The 20,081-nt window shown below is 39.7% G+C and overlaps 1 protein-coding gene across 1 annotated transcript in view; it reads right to left on the reverse strand.

Moving 5' to 3' along the window:
* uxs1 (UDP-glucuronate decarboxylase 1) overlaps positions 1-20,081 on the reverse strand; it is a 74,646-nt gene that overhangs the window by 31,627 nt on the left and 22,938 nt on the right. The window contains exons 4-8 of the mRNA XM_080197179.1: positions 18,227-18,270; positions 14,605-14,665; positions 7,550-7,730; positions 2,215-2,319; positions 1,585-1,644 (exon numbers count right to left, since the gene is read on the reverse strand). Of these exons, the coding sequence (XP_080053305.1) occupies positions 1,585-1,644; positions 2,215-2,319; positions 7,550-7,730; positions 14,605-14,665; positions 18,227-18,270 (451 nt within the window). The remainder of the gene's footprint in view (positions 1-1,584; positions 1,645-2,214; positions 2,320-7,549; positions 7,731-14,604; positions 14,666-18,226; positions 18,271-20,081) is intronic.

The following is a 20,081-nucleotide window of genomic DNA, read 5'->3' on the forward strand; positions in this document are numbered from 1 at the left end:
AGCTATTGCAACATCAACTGCAATGTCAGCAGCTGCAGAGTAACCTGTTGATCGAGTAGAAGGGTAAAGGCCTATCTCTATACCAAGTAGCAGTGACATCTATCATTACCTTCTTTCATTAGGATTAACACCTACAAGGAGCTCCAGTTTAGAATACACTCTGCATACATAAAAGGCAAGCACCAGGGAAAAAGTACTCATTTATAATCACCTGTTAGGGCAATAACTTAATTAATTGACCCATTTCTACACTGCTGTGAGAATTAATTTTTACTGGGGCATACTTTTGCAAATGAATGAATGTAGATGATATCACAGAGAATAACGGTGGACATATTGCCTGGGGAGTCATTTTATTGGGAATGAAAATGCAGCAATGTTTCTGCTGGGACAGCATGACATTTAATTAAATTCCAAGATTCATCGTCCTGGCTGTAGCTTTGGTTCATTGTTAATGTTTTCCTTAGACAACCTCACTTTCCCTCTTACACTTACTGATTGGCAACTCTTCTGAAAATAAAACTGTGAAGCACTTAATATTTTAAAGACTTTTGGAACAAATTTCATAACAGGACAACAAGATAAGGAAGAAAACCTAAAAAACTGAAGTGGGGGAAAAATTGAATCAAATGAAAGGAAGAATAATAGACCAAAAACAACACTGTTACTCCCAAATGCCTAAAAAGATTAAACTGCTTTTCTGTCTCTAATCAGGTTGAATTAGAATAAGATGTCAATGACAAACAGCGTAGCCCACTGAGGGAAAAAATCTGTATAATCCTGTCTATAAGTAATACAAGACCTACTTCTGGACTCTTCTGCTTGCAATGTCTATGACATTTATTTATTTTGAATTTTAATATGTAAATCTGAGAACAGTAATATATTTAAAATGTCAAGTTTGATAATTTTCTTTCATCCCCAGCTTCCTTTACCTCTCCAATCTAATGCATTTGTGCAAACAAAGGTCCACAGTGCTCCCAGAGGATATCTATGGTTTGTGCAAGGTATCTTAGAGCAGACATTTCAGAAACTTAATACCTTTGACAAAATAATAAATCTGTGGACCAACAGAACAAAAACAGCACTGTTTTATTCAAAAGTATCTTTCACAAGACAGTGAGAATAGTAATGAGACTAATACCAACAGCAAATAAAGGTGAAAGAAAGACACTAAATGTGCAAGATAGTTAATTCCAACACAATATCCTGAATGGACAATGATAATCTGCAATCTCCATTCATGCCATGGCTAGGTGCAACATTTGACAGAAAATTGCTATTTAGATGACTTCTTACTAACAAACCTAATGCACAAAGCAGGGTACATCAAAGATACAGAGGGGCAATTACTGTTTATAGATATCTTAATATTTAGTATCAGTAGATGATTCAAAATAAGTGAATTCTCATTCATGATTAAAGTATCATTGGATGAGAATGTCCATCACTGCATGACATGGCATTCTAATAATACTGAATGACATCCATGAGGATAGCATTCCTTGATGAAGGACAAGAGCCCGATAGTTACTATGATTATGAAGTCAGGCAGTGAAAGAGCAACTATAAATTGGTCCGTACCTCCATATACCTCAGACGTGGAAGCTAATAGGAGGCGAGCACCAACACGTTTTGCCAAGCCTGTGGAAAAACAGAACACATTTAATAATTTTCGTAATTGCAAAATGAAATAAAATTAAGGAAACACTATTGATGCCGCTAGCTTTACTTTTAATATTTGGAAAGACATTAATAACATTTTGTACAACTTTTATTTTACATGTAAATTTGTGGGCTATTGGGAAAGAGCGAAATAATGAGACACATAAGAACATAAGAAATAGGAGCAGGAGTAGGCTATCTAGCCCGCCCCGCCATTCAATAAGATCATGGCTGATCTGAAGTGGATCAGTTCCACTTTTCCGCTTTCTCCCCATAACCCTTAATTCCCCTGTCTATCAAAAACCTATCTACCCGTGACTTAAATATATTTAGCGAGGTATTTAGCGACACCTGTACCAAAGAGCTGGCTCTCCCTCCTTTATGAAATAGTACTGTTACATCTGTTAACCTCTAAAATCTAACAAAGCCACCATCTCTGCAGCTACTTCTTTTAGAACTCTAGGATATAGGGGATTTGGGAAAAACAAATTAACTTTATTTTTGTGCTTCAACAACAAAAGTGATGGAAAACCCCAAAAATATCCTTACCTAACATGTTTAATGTCCCGATAGTATTTGTCTTCAGTGTTTTGATTGGGTTATACATATAATTTGGAGGAGACGCTGGTGAAGCCAGATGATAAATCTGATCCACTGTTTTGAATAAAAACAGAAGCTGATTTATTACATAGCAAACTTATGTACACATCTAATGTGACAGATTCTCATTTTAAAAAATCTAATCTGATATTGCATTTTGATCATGTGATTCTTTCCCTAATCATAAAACCCATTACTGAGCTGCATGGTAACTTTCAACTTAAAAGTTGAAGAATTCTTGAGCACCTGGTTGGAAATAAAATCAAATGATGTGTTTTTTTAAATGAGATTGATCATTCTGAAGCATATCTAACAAATTTCAATCACAATAAAACTTGTGAATACCAATATGGTGCAGACATGACTGAGGTTTTGATGGTCGACGTATTTGTAATGTGTAATAGCTCTGCAGCACCAAATCTTATTTACTGATCTCTACCTCACAGAGGCTCAGCGTCAACTCTCAGACACTTCTGCCTACCTCCCCCTGGACCATGGCTCCAGCACTAAGCATCAAACTATTGTTCCCCATTTCCCACCTCTGCTTATTATGTTGACATAGCTGATCAAGATAGGGTCATAAATTCTTGGTGAAACCACATAATTATCCTAATTAGGTCCTTGTTAGATGTGTTAGAGAAATAATTACTGGTTTTTGTAGCTCTTATATCGAAGTGTGACAAAGCACTTCACCCTGAATTACTTTTGAACTAGCACACCATTTCTCTATTGGAAGGCACAGTAATTCTGTGCGAGCAAACATCCCACAAATGTCACTAAAATGAACGATCTTAATCTTTTGATAAAAACAAAAACAGAAAATGCTGGATAAACTCAACAGGTCTGGCAGTTTCAGCAGAGGGAGAAGCAAGGTTAACATTTTGAATCCATAGGATCCTTCTACAGGACTCAATCTTTTGATGAAACGGATTGAGAGAGAAATGATAGCTCGGACACCAGAATAGCTTCAAATAATATCAAGGAATCGTTAACACCCACCTAAACCAGTGGAACAGGAACAGGGAGCATCAGATTAAACTCTTATCATAAGAATTGACACCTCTGTTGGCAGAGATGGGGTTTGGGGGTCTAAGAACTACACCAGCCATTTGAATGCAAATTTAGCACTGATATTGCTGCAGTAAAGATGGCAAAATAACTTCAGATTACATGGACATGAAACTTACATAAACTTGTTCAGTAAGTAGTCTCACAACACCAAGTTAAACAAACAGGTTTATTTGGTAGCACGAGCTTTCGGAGCACTGCTGATGAAGGAGCAGCACTCAAAGCTCGCGCTACCAAATAAACCTGTTGGACTTTAATGTGGTGTTGTGAGACTACTTACTGTGCCCACCCCAGTCCAATGCGGCAACTCCACATCATAAGCTTGTACAATATCACATTTCTAAAACCATGAGCCTTTCCGAACACTAGCCTACGGTGTTCAGTTCTCAGACAGGACCTCCACACAAAGTGAATTATTTTCCAAGTCTTTTGAAACTTTGCATGCTATCCCAATTCTTATCATTTCTGTGGGAGTCACACTGGAAGTGTTCAGAGATATAAAACATTCATAAGTTCCAAACAAAAATGGTCATTTCCACAAGATTTGCTATTTAGCAACTATTGCACATTGAGATAATCATCTCCCCGACATTCTTAGACAAATGGAAATGTTAAATAAAAGCAAAAATACAGCAGATGCTGCAAGTTTGAAATAATTGAGCATTTCATGTTTTTGGTTTTGAATGGTTGTACGGAGTACAAGGATCCATTGTCATCAGTCACCTCCTACTTCTCAAGTCTACTTGCTGATATGCAGTTTAGAGAATTCAACACTTGAGCACTAGAATTTTGACCAATCCTTTTTTTGCTTTGTGACCTGGATCCAGGAGGTCAATGAAAATTTTTGTCGTCAACTGCTTTGCCTCCTGCCTTCTTCTCCTCTTGTCAAATACTTGTTTTCTTGATTCTGTTTATCAGTTACCTCCCAATTCTTAGCCATACTGTCTCAAGGTCGCTTACCAACTGACCCAAGAACAGCTTTTCCCTGTTGCTATCAGACATTTGAATGGACCAACCCTGCATAAGTTGATCTTTCACTCTAGCTATAACTGTGACACTACATTCTGCACGCTCTCATTTCCCTCTCTGCGAATGGTATGCCTTCTCTGTATGGCGTGCAAGAAACAATAACTTTCACGGTATGCTAATAGATATGACAACAAGAAATCAAATCAAATCAGAAGAACTAACCAATTGCTATTTACCCCTGCTGACTTCTTGTCCTGCTACCAGCCCAGGACTTCTCTTTGCTCTAATTAAGGACCCTCCACCACAACCGGCTGACTCAAAGCAGCAACCTATAGCACATATCCTTTCCCTGAATATAGTCCAAGTCATGTTCCTCCTGCTGTAACCATTACCAACAACACTCTGAAGGTTTCCTGCACTTCACTGACCATCAAAATAGCAATTTCCTTGGGAATAGAATTCTAGTTTTCCATAAAACCAGTAAATCCAAAGGGTTCCCAACTGATCATTAATTCTGACTTAATCATTCCAATGTTCACTTCCCATTCCCAAAATCATCTACTACTCCAGGAGCAAAGATGAACTTCGATACCTTTTTTTCCCACTACCAACTACTTCTTTCCCACCCTCTCCATTCCTATGTCTAAGCTCATGGATTTATTAGCAAGCAAGATAGAAAACCTTCAATTGCATATATTTCTCGCCTTTTCTTGACCACTGATTCAAACACTGTCCCTGTGCCACCTCGTCTTCTTTCCTATCACCATTCATGATCTCAGCAAGCTCTGTTAAACTGATAGCCACACAGCTTCCCTGCAAATGTTTTCTCTTTTCAAGAACTGTTCCCCTTCCTTCCAAAATGACCATCATCAACCTCTTACCAAAATACTCAATCTTTACTCCTCTGTCCTAACAAGCCACCACCCCAATCAAACTTCCATTTCCTCTCCAAAGCCCTTGAACATAGCTACTGCCCATATCTTCTGGAACTCTGAATATCTCTCCCATTACTTTTCAATACTTCTGAAGCACCACATTAAAGGCAAATAAATGAATAACTCTTGCTATCCTATTACTTCTTTTCAATAGGGACCAAATGGCAGACTGCATTGGGTTTACATTATTATTTTGGAGCATATAAATGCTATGTTGTGAAAAAAGAAAATCCTATAGCTTTGACAGGTCATTTTTAGATTAAAACCATTTCCATTTTCATAGGAAGTTGAGAAACTCCACATATTCCATTTTGACTTTCTATAGAAGTGTTAATTCTCTATGGTTGTGCAAACCAACACCTCAGGACATTAACAGTAATATTATTTACCCAGTTCCAATCTGAAAACAGCATTGCTAAATGATATTTGCGAAAATTAAGTTTCAAGTAAAATAGTGCTGCACATTCAAGAGTCAAAATAGCCAATCTCAGAAAATTAGATCACATAATAATTGTCATGGTCATTAACACTCATAAGAACATAAGAAATAGGAGCAGGAGTAGGCCATCTAGCCCTTCAAGCCTGCCCCGCCATTCAATAAGATCATGGCTGATCTGTCGTGGCTCAGTTCCACATTCCCGCCCTCTCCCCATAACCCTTAATCCCCTCTCTTATCAAAAACCCATCAACCCACGTCTTAAAAATATTTAGCGAGGTAGCCTCCACCACTTCAACGGGCAGAGAATTCCAGAGATTCACCACCCTTTGAGTGAAGAAGTTCCTCCTCAACTCCGTTCTAAACCGCCCCCCCTTTATCTTGAGGCTGTGCCCCCTAGTCCTACTGTCCTTTCTGAGCAGGAAGAGTCTCTCCACCTCTATCCTATCCATCCCATTCATCATCTTATACATCTCAATGAGATCTCCCCTCATTCTTCTAAACTCTAACGAGTACAAGCCTAGTTTATTCAGCCTCTCCTCATGGCTCAACCCGCTCAACTCTGGCATCAGCCTAGTAAACCTCCTCTGCACTCCCTCCAAGGCCAAAATATCCTTGCGTTAGTACGGCGCCCAAAACTGCACACAGTACTCCAGCTGCGGCCTCACCAATGCCCTATACAGCCGCAGCAAGACCTTCCTACTTTTATATTCAATCCAAAAGCCAAAACATTTGTCTCCTTTAGCACCTGCTTCTTATGGCACATGGTGCTCCAAAATGCTATCCACACTGCATGGGTCTCTTTCTGATTTAGCTGCATCGGATATCACATTGGTGAGGGCATTAGAGGAGCTTTTAATTGTGTTATTATGTGAGAATGAGGTGTAGCACTTTTATGTGAGGCATGATTGATAAAGATCATTGGTAGGTAAGTTATAATGCTGTGGAGAACAGAGCAGTTAGACGGGTAATGCAACTATGGGATGTGGCATACGAAGACACAGACTTTAACAATTTATATGAGGTCAAATGAATTTTATGCGGCACTGCCACCAGATCTTCGAGGCTGAACACCTTGGATGCACTGACTTTCCAAAATTTGTCTAGAGGACCTCCTATTTCCTTGTGGATTTACTTCCAGAAAGTTTGTGTGCATCAGAAACATCTGGCGCGAGTTAGTACCACTTCATGATCCACATGCCTGTTTTCAGGCCCTGTCCAATTTTGTACCAAAATGTTTGTATGTGCATCACTTTTGATCTGGATTGGTTTCCAAACACAGATACTTCAAAACGTATCTAAATGTAACAAATGTAACTGATTTACAAAATACACCACACACTCACCTTACAAGTCATAGTAGTTTACAATAGTAATTTTTCAATGTAATTCAGAAAGGCCATTTTGGTAGGCATTGAGAGGAAAGGCAACACATAGTATAATTTTAAATGTGGTACAGATTAACATTTTTTGGGTGCAACGTCTTCATTTACGTGCATGCACCCTTTCAACCTTTTGGCCTGGCTGTGCATATGTGGCAACTTTACAGGGCTAACTGCTGTTTGGCTTGCAAGTGTCTCCAAGCTGCTGCACTGCTGCATAGAATGAACAGTGGCAGAAATACACAAGTCTTCAATGATGACAGAATAAATTGTGAAAGGTAATAAGTAAGAATATGAAATCTTTACATAAAGACATACATTACAAAAGTAAGGAAGTTATGCTAATCCTTTATAAAACACTGATCGGGCTCCAGCATGTGCTATGGCTATTTCTGAGCACTGTAACTTTAAGGTCATCAAAATTTTAGACAGAGTGTAGAGAAGATTTAATAGAATGGTACCAGGGGTGAATGACTTATTAACCATAAACTCACCTTCAATATATAATGGTTCTACAACATCATGATTGATCAATTCAAAGTTTTCATGTCCAATCCAGTGTTCCACATTCCTTTTACGGCCTGTGAAAAAGTTGTCAACGACTGTTACTTCATGACCGTCCATCATGAGTTTATCAGCAAGGTGAGAACCTACAAATCCGGCTCCTCCTGTTATCTGCAATAGGAAACATAACTTTAAAAAAATCACTCCAATTCAATTTTGTTCCTTAGTCACCTTGCCTCCATTAAAAATGGATGATAGGTAGATATTACAAAGAATACAAACATGTGGAGCATGCATTAAGTAGCAGAGACTTAATGATCATGGGGATAGGTGGCTGTAACAAGAGTACAGAATGATACTATCCCTCCCTGATGTCAGGTCAAAGGACATCAATGAATATACTGGCAAGTTAGGAAGGAACAGAAGGTAAAAGCAAATGGAGTAAGATGAACAGGTTAACGTTATAAATGAGAAAAGCATGGGGAATGAAAAAATAAGGAACTACAACATTAAGGGTTTGGTCATTCTGTGATAAGCATTTTGAAAAAGTTAGTCAGAAAGGTCAAAGCACTAGCAAAATTGCACTTAAAAGAAAACATCTTGAAGGCAGTACACTTGGGAAATGATGACCATAATCTTATTATCCAATATAATCAGTATTAAACTGAAAATTAGCCAACTTTTGTGGCACAAGAAACCCAACCTAAAAAATAAGATATTTAATATATGTTAAAAGCTGATATTTTAGCAATAGACTGAGTGGACAGACCAAAAACATGTTTTTAAAAAAAGACACAAACACTGTAGAAAAAACAATACTAAAGAAATCAGAAATATTAGGACATTACAAGGGGAATAGAAAGAGGTGAGGGTAGGGGAATGGGTGGGGCAGGGTGAAGGATTGGGAGGAAGGCAGCACCTGACTGATGACTTGTGCTCAAACTTAATCTGCTTTGGAAACAGGAAATTGGCATTGCTTGATAGCCTCCTTGTTGCTTCTCTGATGAACAGACATATTACTCATTTCTCCTCTATGAATTTGCAATGTTTCTGCATCTAAACTTTACATTTAACAGGTGAGGACTTAGCAAAACACCATCTAGGGTCATAGCCAGTATTGCAGGAATACATGAATACATTTTTTAATGCATTTTGAAAAGAATTGCAGTAATCCATGTAATGGATTTATTACACAATAGATAAATAAGATATAAAAGTATACAGTACAAAAGTAAGGAGTTTACGCTAATCTTGGATAAAACATTGATCGATGCTCAGTTAGTGATGTGGCCAATTCTGGGCACCGCACTTTTAAAAAGGTCATCAAGGTTTTGGAGAGGGTGCAGAGAAGATTTAATAGAACGGTATACAAGAATGAGAAACCTTACTGTAACAAAATCTACTGAAGGAAGCGAAATTATCTAAACATAGATGCTTCAAAAAAAATGTTTAATATCAGCTTTGTCAATAGAAGCTTAGCTTTAAGATCCAACTTTAGTAGCCCTGTCTAGTGAATTAGTCAAACACATTTTATATCAGTGACATTTGGCCAAGGAATCTGCCATTATAATTAGCATTTTACAATGAGGTTGATGTTGATCAATAATGTCAGACTATACTTGCCTCAAGATTTTCTTTGCCATAAAATGCAAACATTCTGAATCTGGCCTGCATGTCGGATTTCTCACACAAAACCACTGGTGAGTCCGTTAAGTTTTAACTGCCATTTACATCCAAACGCTGAATCACTGCCACCTCAAGAACTGACTGACATTCCAACTGCAGTTGGCACTGCTCGACAAGTTTCCCAATCACTACCACTTGTTACAGTCTGTGAAAACTGGATCCTACCCCAAATCAATGAAGCATTACTCAATATTTTAAGCAATAAGGGGTTTCTGCTAAAACATGAACGTAATTTTAGATAATTTATTGTTGATATTGTGATCTATGTGGCTACCATGACAAAGGTACAATGGAGAAAGATGTTCTACTGAGGCACAGTGGCACAGGGGCTAGGACTACTGCCTCACAGTGCCAGAGACTCGGATTCAATTCCGGCCTTGGGTGACTGGCTGAGAGTTTGCACATACCCCTCATGTCTGCGTGGGTTTCCTGGTGTTGAGACTTTTTACTGGTTTTCCTCCCACAGTCCAAAGATGTGCAGGTCAGGTGGATTGGCAATGCTAAATTGCCCTTTAGTGTCCCAAGATGTGTAGGTTAGGGGATTAGCCATGGTAAATGCATGGGTTATGGGGTTAGGGTGGGAGGTGAGCTTGGACAGGATGCTCTTTCGGAGACTAATGTAGACTTGATAGGCCAACTGGCTTCCTGCACTGTAGGGATTCTATGGCTCTAGCTAAGGAATAAATTACTACCTGAGCCCTGAGCAAATTTGCATTGGTTACATAAAATCAGAGTTCAATGTATGACTCAAAAAATTAGTGTGGGAGAAGTGGGTTTCAATTCATGGGCCACAATACTGGGTAAAGTGGGAGCTCTACAATTGAGATGTTTTTCATCTGAATCATATTGGGACCAATATTCTGGTGAATTATATAACTGGGACTTTAGAGAGAGATTTAAACTATCTAAAAGAGATAGCTGCAGAGATAATGGATGCCCCCCTCTATGACTTTCCAATATTCTGAAGATTTTGGAATGCTCCCAGGAGATTGGAAACTAGCAAATGTAACTGAGAAAAAAGGGCGAGAGGAGATAGCAAACTTATAGGCTGGTTAAGCCTGACCTCAGTCATCAGGAAATTGCTGAAACCCATTAATAAGGAAGTCTTAACAAAGCACTTAGAAAGCATTGTACGATTAGAAGAAGTCAACATGGTTTGATAAAAAGGAAATCCTGTTCAACAAATTTAGTTGTTTTGTGAGGATGTAACTATAGTAGATAAACAGGATCCAGTAGATGCACTTTGATTTCCAAAATGCATTCATCAAGATGCCCCACAAAAGGTTAATACCCACATGGAGCTGGGGATAATGTATTAGCATGGATAGAAGATTGGTTAATGGACAGGAAGCAAAGAGTTGGGATAAAGGGTATTTTCAAGTTGGCAGGCTGTGACTAGCCAAATTACACGAGAAGCTGAACTGAGGCCTCAATTGTTTACAATCTATATTAAGATACATGAGTCTGTCTCATCACCCAAGTTTAATGATTATGTAAATCTAGGTGGGAATGTAAACTCTGAGAAAGACAGAGTGCTAAGAGATGCAAGCAGGTTAAGTGAATGGGCAACAAGGTGGCAAATGGAATATAATGTGGGCAACTGAGAAGTTGCTGGCTTTGGCTATAGAATAGAAAAGCAGAATTTTCTTTAAAAAAGGATGAAACTTGCAAATGCTGATGTTCGGAGACCTGGGTGTACTCATGTAAAGAACATAATGTTAGCAAGCAATTAGGAAAGCAATTTGCCTGTTGGCTTTTACTATAGAATTTGGAGTACAGGATTGAAGAATTCTTGCTACAATTGTACGGGGCTTTGGTGCGGCTGTTCTTGGAAGATTGTGTGTAGATTTGGCCTCTATTTTAAAGGAAGGATATGGGCAGTGCAGCAAAGATTCTCTAAATTAGTCCCTGGGTTGCCCTAGTAAATTGAATCTATATTTACTGGAGCTTGGAAGAACAAGAGGTGACGATACTGAACCATTCAAAATTACGAAGGGACTTGACAAGGTGAATACTGAGATATTGATTCCCTTGGCTGAGTGATCAAGAGTAAAGGATCATCTTATCAGGAAAAAGGGGTCGATCATTTAGGACTGAGACAAAGAGAAATTTCTTCACGCAAAGGGTTCTCTACAAAAGAGGATGTGCCACCACTGATTATATATTTAAGGCCGAGATAGACAGATTATTGGCTCTCAGGGAATCAAGGAAGATGAAGAGTGGGAAAATTCAGTTGAAGTCCAAGGTCAATCAATGATTACATTGAATCAATGAGCAGTTTCACAGATCATGTAGTCTTCTCCTGCTCCTATTTTTTATGCTACGTTCTCAATTGATCTCACCAAGGCATTCAACCATTTGATCAGAGGCTGTCTATTTAAACTGCTGGAGAAAAATGGCTGCCCACCGCAGCCGTTCAGGGTGATCACCTCTTTCCATGATATGATAGGCAAGGTCAGCTATAATGGGCAACTTCAGAACCCTTTGAGATCTTCACCAGGATCAAACAGTGTTGCACTCTGATGCCAACACTCTTTGGCGTATTTTTCTCTTTGCTGCTGACATTTACAACTTCAGTTCTTCTTCACTGAGTGTCTCATTACAGACCAGAACTCATGGAAAGCTAGTGTTGCTTACAGAGATCATAGAAGTGCATCAAGTGCTCATCAGAAAGTTGCTATATGTTGATGATGCTGCACTACCATTCCATGCTGAGGAACCTCTTCAGGGACAAATAGGCAAGCTATTTCAATTCTAAAGAATTCAGCATGATCATCAGTATCAGGTAGACAAAAGGCAAGGTTCAGGACTTGCCATACCTCCATCAATGAACACCAACAATGTGACACTGGAGGTTGTTGATAACTTCACATACCGAGAGTCCACAATCACCAGCAATCTGTCACTTTCGACTGAAATTAATATGGGCATTTTAAAAACCTCAGCTAGTATGTTCCAGCTGAGAAAGAGAATGTGGGAAAAAAAAACTTCATTCAGAACACCAAAATGCAAGTCCAGCACTCCTTTACAATAGTGAGACCTGGATGCATATGTTAGGCAGGAGAAAAGGCTGAAAAGTTTTCCATTTGCATTATCTCCGATGCAACCTGGGTATCTCTTGTCTGGACACGGTCACCAACTCAGAGATCCTGGAACTTGTTAATTTCATCACCAGACACTCATTTCAAGCTAAAGTTTACAGTGGCTCAGCTAAGTCCATCAGATGGGTGACAGCTGCACAACCAAAGAAATTCTGCACAGTAAATTGGCCATTGCATCATGACCTGCTGGCCCTCCGCTACAAGGACACTCGCAATTGAGATATAAGGATGGCAGACATTGACTCAGACAACTGGGAGATAATCGCTGATAGCTATAACATAGGAAAGTTGACTCTTTGGAGAGGCAATGGGACAAGCCAAAGAGAAATGTAAAAGCTGAAATGGCTGAAGAGGACCCAGAGAAAACAAAGATCATTAAATCCTAAACCTTCTCTGCCCACTATCTTCATCTGTGGTAAGCGTGGCAGAAACTGCCATGCCAGAGTGGGGCCAAGCGTCACATCAGGTGATTTTTAACGGAGAGCTGATAGCCATCTCATCAGCTTGAAGGCTTCTAAAATAAAGACCATTGGACCATAAGATGCAACAGCAGAAGTAAGCCGTTTGGTCTATCGAGCCTATTCCTCAAGAACCTTAAGGTGTAAAGAATCCAGAATAGCAGAAAAAGGTTTTCAAAATCTCAAGATCAAAGATTTAAATTATCTGTCATTTCACAATTAAAAGTCTTTAAACTAAAGATGTACCTTGACAAAAATGTATTTGTATCCCATGTGATATTAAATTAAATTTTTTGATACTCATTTTTAGGGTACAAATCAGTTATTTTCCGCAAGAGCACTAATGTTTTATTTCTAGGAGTTTGATTAAAAGTTCTTTACTCAAAGGATTTGTTTTCTAATCTAATTATTGCACTTGTTCTGTTGTCACAATCCAAGTAGAGTACTCAATATTTCTTACAACAATCCTACCCAACCCTCATCCCCATAGCCCCACCTGTTTTCCCTGCTAGTTCCAGTGGCACTAAGGGGCAATTTAGCATGGCTACTCAACCTAACCCGCAAAGTTTTGGACAGTGGGAGGAAACCGGAGCACCCAGAGGAAACCCATGCAGACATGGGGAGAATGTGCAAACTCCATACAGTGACCCAAACCGGGAATCAAACCCAGATATCTGGCACTGAGAGGCAGCAGTGCTAACCACTGTGCTGCCCCTTGATTCATTTTACTGCCAGAAGTTCAATTAGGAAAGCTTCAGTGCAATTTGGCACTCAAGTTGCATGAAGCAAACTCAAGCACACCGCAGTGCTCTTTTGAAGGTTGGCGCTGTATGTCATTTCAAATATAGTTTCAATAGTAAACAAAATAAGGCTGTAAGTGCTTGTCTTTATTTGTAAATAAAATGCCATGTGAACTCTTGATTCTTAGCACTTTATCAGCCTCATCGTTTAGCCCTACCCAAAACCAAAATTATTTGCATCTTCATTGAGGATGGGGGTTTCTGTGGAACCCACTTAGGTGAGGGGTAAAATTGTTCATCATCATTCATGAATGGATATGGCAGCGTTGCTGAAGTCTGATCTGGTCTGTTGCTCTGGGATCACTTAGCTGTCTGTAGCATCCCACTTCTGCAGTTAGTCCTGTTTTGTAGTTCCACTAGGTTGGTGTATAATTTTGAGGTAAATCTGGTGCTGCTGGGATTCTCGCCAGCACTCATCATCAAACGAGCACTGGTCCCCAGGCTTAATGGAAGTGAGGGATATACCATGAGGTTGTAGCTTGTAGTTGAATATGATTCTGCTGAGGCAAATGTGCCACTGCATCTCATGGATATTCAGTTTTGCTCTGAATCTGGTCTATGTAGCATAGCTTTAGAAAATTATGGAGCATGCCCTCAGTGTGAAGATAGGACTGGGTTGCTATAAGAACTGTACATTGGTCACCCCTACCACTTTTATTATGGGCAGACGCTTCTGCAATAGCTAGAATGGCAAGGACAAAATCAAGCAAGTTTTGCTCCTGTTGCTTCTTTCATCACTTGCTGCAGGCCCAATCTGAAATACGTCCTTCAAGTCTCAGTCAGCTTGGAATAGAATTCAAAATGATGGAGCTAAATTTAGCCCTTATACTAGGTTACTAGAACAACAACCTGCCCTCTGTAAAGATTTATACTATTACCTCTGCTCCCAATTAATGAACTGAAAAAAACAAACTGAACTTCAAGACCTAAAACACATTGTTAAATAAAGAATAGTTAAATATACAACTCTTGGATGGATCCACAGGAAACTAAAACATACCAGAATTCTTTTGCGATCCTTTTCAGACAGGAATTTAACTGGAGGATATTTTTGAGATATGCTGTTGGAAACAGAGCATATTTTTGATTATCACATTAAGTAAAAAATAGGATTGTTTATTATTAGCTGCATTTTGATGGAAATAATTACACATCATTTTAAGAAGTATTTGCTCAAACAAGATTAATGTTCAATTATTTAATACTTTACTAAAAAAATTCAAATTTAAAAAGCAAACCCTTCGGTCTTGCAATGAGTAGATTGGTCAGAAATTCCCACATGTAGCATTGTGGAGTAGGTATCTTCGGTAAGCACATTTACCGAATATGGTAGGAGATTCAGATGAAGTATATCCATCAACATAGGAAATATTTTGCTTGTGGCTGCAGATCACAATTATATACATAGATCCTTTCTGCAATGCAACCCTGTGGAACAATTCTAGTGTATCAATTATAATTAGATCTGGGCACTTCAAGAAGTCATAAGGTGAAATCTTTTCAGGCAAAGGGAGGTGGACTTTGGTAAATCCAATAAAAGAGATATTAGTTTGGAACTAGGACATCATCCCATTTTCATTCAGCTTTCCCCACGATGAAGTCCAATCCCAGCAAGGTACGCTCTTGGATCAGCAACAAATCCAATTAAGAGAAGACTTTCATTATTCCTGCATTCTGACTTTTCCTGCAAATGCATTGTTCCCATGCTGTTTCAGTATCTCGCCAAGTTGGAGGAGGCAAGTCATTAGTAAATAAAACTGATTTGCCAGCAGCAGTAAAAAGGATGAAATTGGCAAGCTTCAAATTAGCTGTAGTGAAAGGTAGGTGCTGGCAAGTAGTCACAGACATCTGAAGCCTTCTGGAAGAAGGCCGCTGAAACAGGTAGCCACACATTGCCTGTAGCTATCAAAGTGAGCAGAGCACTGAATTTCTTGTGGAACAAGCCAGCTTGAAGATCTGTTGGGAGAAATCTTCAGGGTTTCGCAATATGTGGCCCACATCTCCATCACCCAGGTCACTGATGCCTTTTTACCAAGGTCTTTGATTATAACCATCTTGATTTCCCCCCACCAGATCAGACACCTTTGCTTATCAGAAGGACTTTCATTTCCTTAACGTGTCTACTACAAAATAATTATGCATTTCGCTGTCAGATATCCTTCATCAGCCTCATGTACTGCATGTGTCCTTCTCACCAAGTAGACACAGCGGATGGCTTCTGGGAGACAAAGGACACCTACTCAAGACCTGGCTATTAATAAGCTGAGGAATCTTACCATTGGCAAGTTATAATAGTAACCATGACAGCACCAGAACAGAGTATTGCAAGCGATTGGTTTGCTAACTTTAACTTAAACGGATTTGACAGATCTGGAGGCACATTTCAATATGCCCTAACACGGGTCTCTAGGATTGCAGTGGTCTGCACAACATGGCAACAGAGGGGACAGCAGAGCAGCTAACATCCTTGGAGGAGGAGCCTGCTGTACCTGGTGTACTGGGTGGCAGTGCTAACTCTCAGCACCAGGGCCCCAGGTTCAATTCCAGCCTGAGGTGACTGTGTGGAATTTGCATGTTCTCCCCATGTCAGTGTGCGTTTCCTCTCGGTGCTCCAGTTTCCTCCCACAGTCCAAAGGTGCGCAGGTTAGATGGATAGGCCATGCTAAGTTGCCCACAAGTGTCCCACAATGTGTAGGTTAGGGGGACTAGTGGGGTAAATACATCTGGTTACGGGGATGGGATCCTCTGTCGGAGAATCGGTGGAGACTTGATGAGCCAAACGGCCTCCTTCTACACTATCATGGTTCTATGTTTCTATGATCTGGCTGACAGACAACCTGCAACAGACTCATCCAAGTACACTTCATCTGAAAATTACGCTTGTGCAAGATACACTTTCCACCCACTTTTTCCTGTGTGTCTTCTACCATCCCAAATCTCATTCCGACAATAGCCAGCCATCACAGTCACTCCCTTTCCTCAATTAGGCTGACCATTCCAGTAACCAGTCTGAAACAGACTAATATGAATGGAGGATGCAACAAAGTAGAAGCCATGGGTCATGCTTTCATAGAAAAAAAAGGAGCATTAATTAAACAGTAACACCGTAATAAGCACCGTTTGTACAACTAAAACGCTTTCCTCTTAAATCTCCTATTATTTTTGCATGGCGCCACATCTATGGCTTTAGCAATGCCAGAGGCAGGTTGCTCACTCCCCTACTCCGATGTGAGGTGCCCACAGACTCTGGCTTTTGGAGCCAGTTGGCACCCAATTAAATACAGTCCCATTTATACTTGCAGTGTCAGGCTTGGGTTTTGGGGTAAGTGGCAGCCTTGTGGCTCTGTCTGGGGCGGCAGGGAGATGTGCAGGGGGCAAAGGTTGAGAGCTGGAGATGTCTTGGGATGAGCCACCTTTGCTTTGTGCCCTTTCCATCTTCCCTCTCACGGCCCAACACTTCCCAGTCAAGCAACAGTGGAAAGTCACTTGCTACATGCGAGTATGGTGTTAAGCCACCAAGATAATGTTTTGTTTGATCATGTGTAAATTTGCAGCCAGTGTATGCTGGTCATTGGTATGGGCTCGTCACGACTGATTCTCCATGAGGTTAGCTACTCAGAAGATGGTCCAAACACCCGAGAAGCTGTGGCACTTAACCGAAAATGAACTCCATTCCCCAATGTTTAACCATAGAATCGAAAAAGTACATTCAGCCTAAAGCGTTTTTCACCTATTTCATGTTCAAAAATCATGTATGTATATCTGCAAGGAGTTTCATTCTGTGTTTTCTCTTGCATCCAGAGTCAATTTTATGATGATCCTGAACCATCTGGCATTATTCAGAAGCTGCTCTTTTGATTTACCTACGGGTTCTAAATGAATCAGGATAGGAAATTATAGTTCATAAGCTTTGTCCTCTGCTTCACCATTTCATCAAATTCTTCCTTCCCATGTACCTTCTCCCACACACTCAGCACAGCAACTAGAGACCATTAGCAACAAAAACAAAGCCAAAGGGGGAAGGATAAACATTTTCCAAACTACTTGCACCATTATTAACTACACCGCCTGTCACAAAAGCAACTGCTTTTACCAAGCAATAGCACTGGTTGCAATAGAGTTCGGTCAAAATAAATTTGCTAAACAAATTGCCAATTTAAATGGAATTCTCAAGTTTAAATTACTAAACTATTTGAATAAGTCAGGGCTATTTAACAACCAGAGGAAGGATAATAGTGTCGTGGAAAACATTTAAGGAAGATTCAGTAGCTACAAGGAGACTTAAGTTCAGCAATAACACTAAATGAGCAAAGCAAGACAAAACTTGCATTAAAACATTACTCAGCTACAGCAGCAAAGCCAAAAGAGTGATGTCAGCTATGTTACTCATCCTATTTTCAATCAGCATTGCCTCTAAGTGGACCTACATACCTGCAAACAACAGAATGAAGCAAATTGGATTTACAAGATCAACACATTTCACACAATATTTAGCAAATACAGGTCTGTCAGCCTAACCATGCCACACCCGTGTTTATGCTCCACAGAAGCCTCACTCCTACCTTGCTTCATCTCACCTTCCTTTATCTAAAGTTAATATAAAAAATGGAAACAATACTTACCTTGTTTCTATTTCTCTAATTTTCTCTTTCAATGGTGCTAAAGCCTGGAAAATGGAAACATGGCAAAATCAGTGTCATAAACATGCATTCTGACCCAGGCCTGTGAAAATATGGTACTTTCAAAAAAGAAAACTTAATTCCCTCCATGGCTGGCAAAAATAAATCATTAAAACAAAAACAGAAACCACATGTCTTTCAGATACAGTGGAGGAGGATTTCCTCTATGCATTGTATGAATCTGTGAACTCAATTGCAAGAGAACAGCTTTATAATTTTAGCACATGTTGCAGAGACTTTCCCCACTGTTTAGCCATAGAATTGAAAAAATACATGCAGCCTAAAGCATTTTTCATCTATTTCATTTTCAAAAATCATATTCATTTATCTGCAAGGAGTTTCATTTTGTGTTTTCTCTTGCATTAAGAGTCAATTTTATGATGAACGTGAACCATACCACATTATTCTGAAGCTGCTCTTTTGATTTACCTAGGGGTTCTAAAGGAATCACGATAGGAACTTGTTATAATTCAGGTCAGAAACTCCAAAGCGTTTTATGAAGTCCACCCGGATCATAAGTTTTGCAATTTGAATTTGGCTCAAATGAGCACGAGATATTTCACTTCAAGTGTGATTCAACTGACCCATTAAGGAGCTTTTATCAAACAGTTTAAGTATTCAGTTAATACATATACAAAGAACATTAGCAAAATCTTTTACCAATTACAATGAAAAAAGAGATCATGCTAACCACTGTTCCACCGTGCTACCTAATGGTGGCACAGTGGTTAGTACTGCTACCTCACAGCACCAGGGAGCCGGGTTAAATTCCTGGCTTGGGTTACTGTGTGTGGAACTTGCACATTCTCCCCATATTGGCATGGGTTTCCTCTGGGTGCTCCAGTTTTCTGCCACAATCCAAAGATGTGTAGGTTAGGTAGATTGGCCATGCTAAATTGCCTCTTAACGTCAGGGGGACCAGCTAAGGTAAATGCATGGGGTTATGTGGATAGAGCCTGTGTGGGATTGTGGTCAGTGCAGATATGGCCTTTTGGCCTCCTTCTGCACAGTAGGATTCTATGATATTGTATAACCCTTAATGGAAATAGGAAAGGTTCCAAACAAATAAATTCCATCAGCGAAACCCTTGCCACAGGTTTAACCCAGCAAATGCAAATGCTCATGCCTTGTAACTTCTAGCAGCCCTCTTGATATACACCCAGAATAGCTTAAAGTCACAACAGCTTCCCAAAAACACCAGGAAGAGACAGGCTTTAGACAAGCTAATCATCAACAGATTTTCCACCCCAGGAAGAACAGGGGACCTGTTTCCAGCTAGTCAGCAAACTCTAATGCTTGGGGGAGAGAGAAAAAGAGAGAGAGAAAAACACTGCTTTCGATTTAATGTCCATCCTCTTCTGAGCAAAAACTGAAAATGAATCCTTAGATTTTTTCTGGGGAAGAATCACGTAACTTTAACTTGGCAATCAATCTTCCCTCTCCCAATTCAAGATCGGAAAAAATCCCAGAAAGTACCCGAGGCCTCAGAGTACAAATAAACAAAACCTCATTTAAAGTTTCTTATTATTGTCATAAGTAAGCTTAGATTAACACTGCAACTGTGAAAATCCCCTAGTCGCCACACTGGGTACTGAGAGAGAATTTAGCATGGCCAATGCACCTAACCAGCACATCTTTCAGACTGTGGGAGGAAACCTGAGCACTCAGAGGAAACCCACACAGACACGGGAAGAACGTGCAAACTCCGCACAGTGACCCAAGCCAGGGACAATTTATCAACAATTTTGTACGTCTATGAAACTGCTGACTCCTTAGAATTGGAATACACTGTGGAAAG

The sequence above is a fragment of the Carcharhinus amblyrhynchos genome, chromosome 10, assembly GCF_965287045.1.
Source record: "Carcharhinus amblyrhynchos chromosome 10, sCarAmb.v2.hapA, whole genome shotgun sequence".
Lineage (NCBI taxonomy): Eukaryota > Metazoa > Chordata > Chondrichthyes > Carcharhiniformes > Carcharhinidae > Carcharhinus > Carcharhinus amblyrhynchos.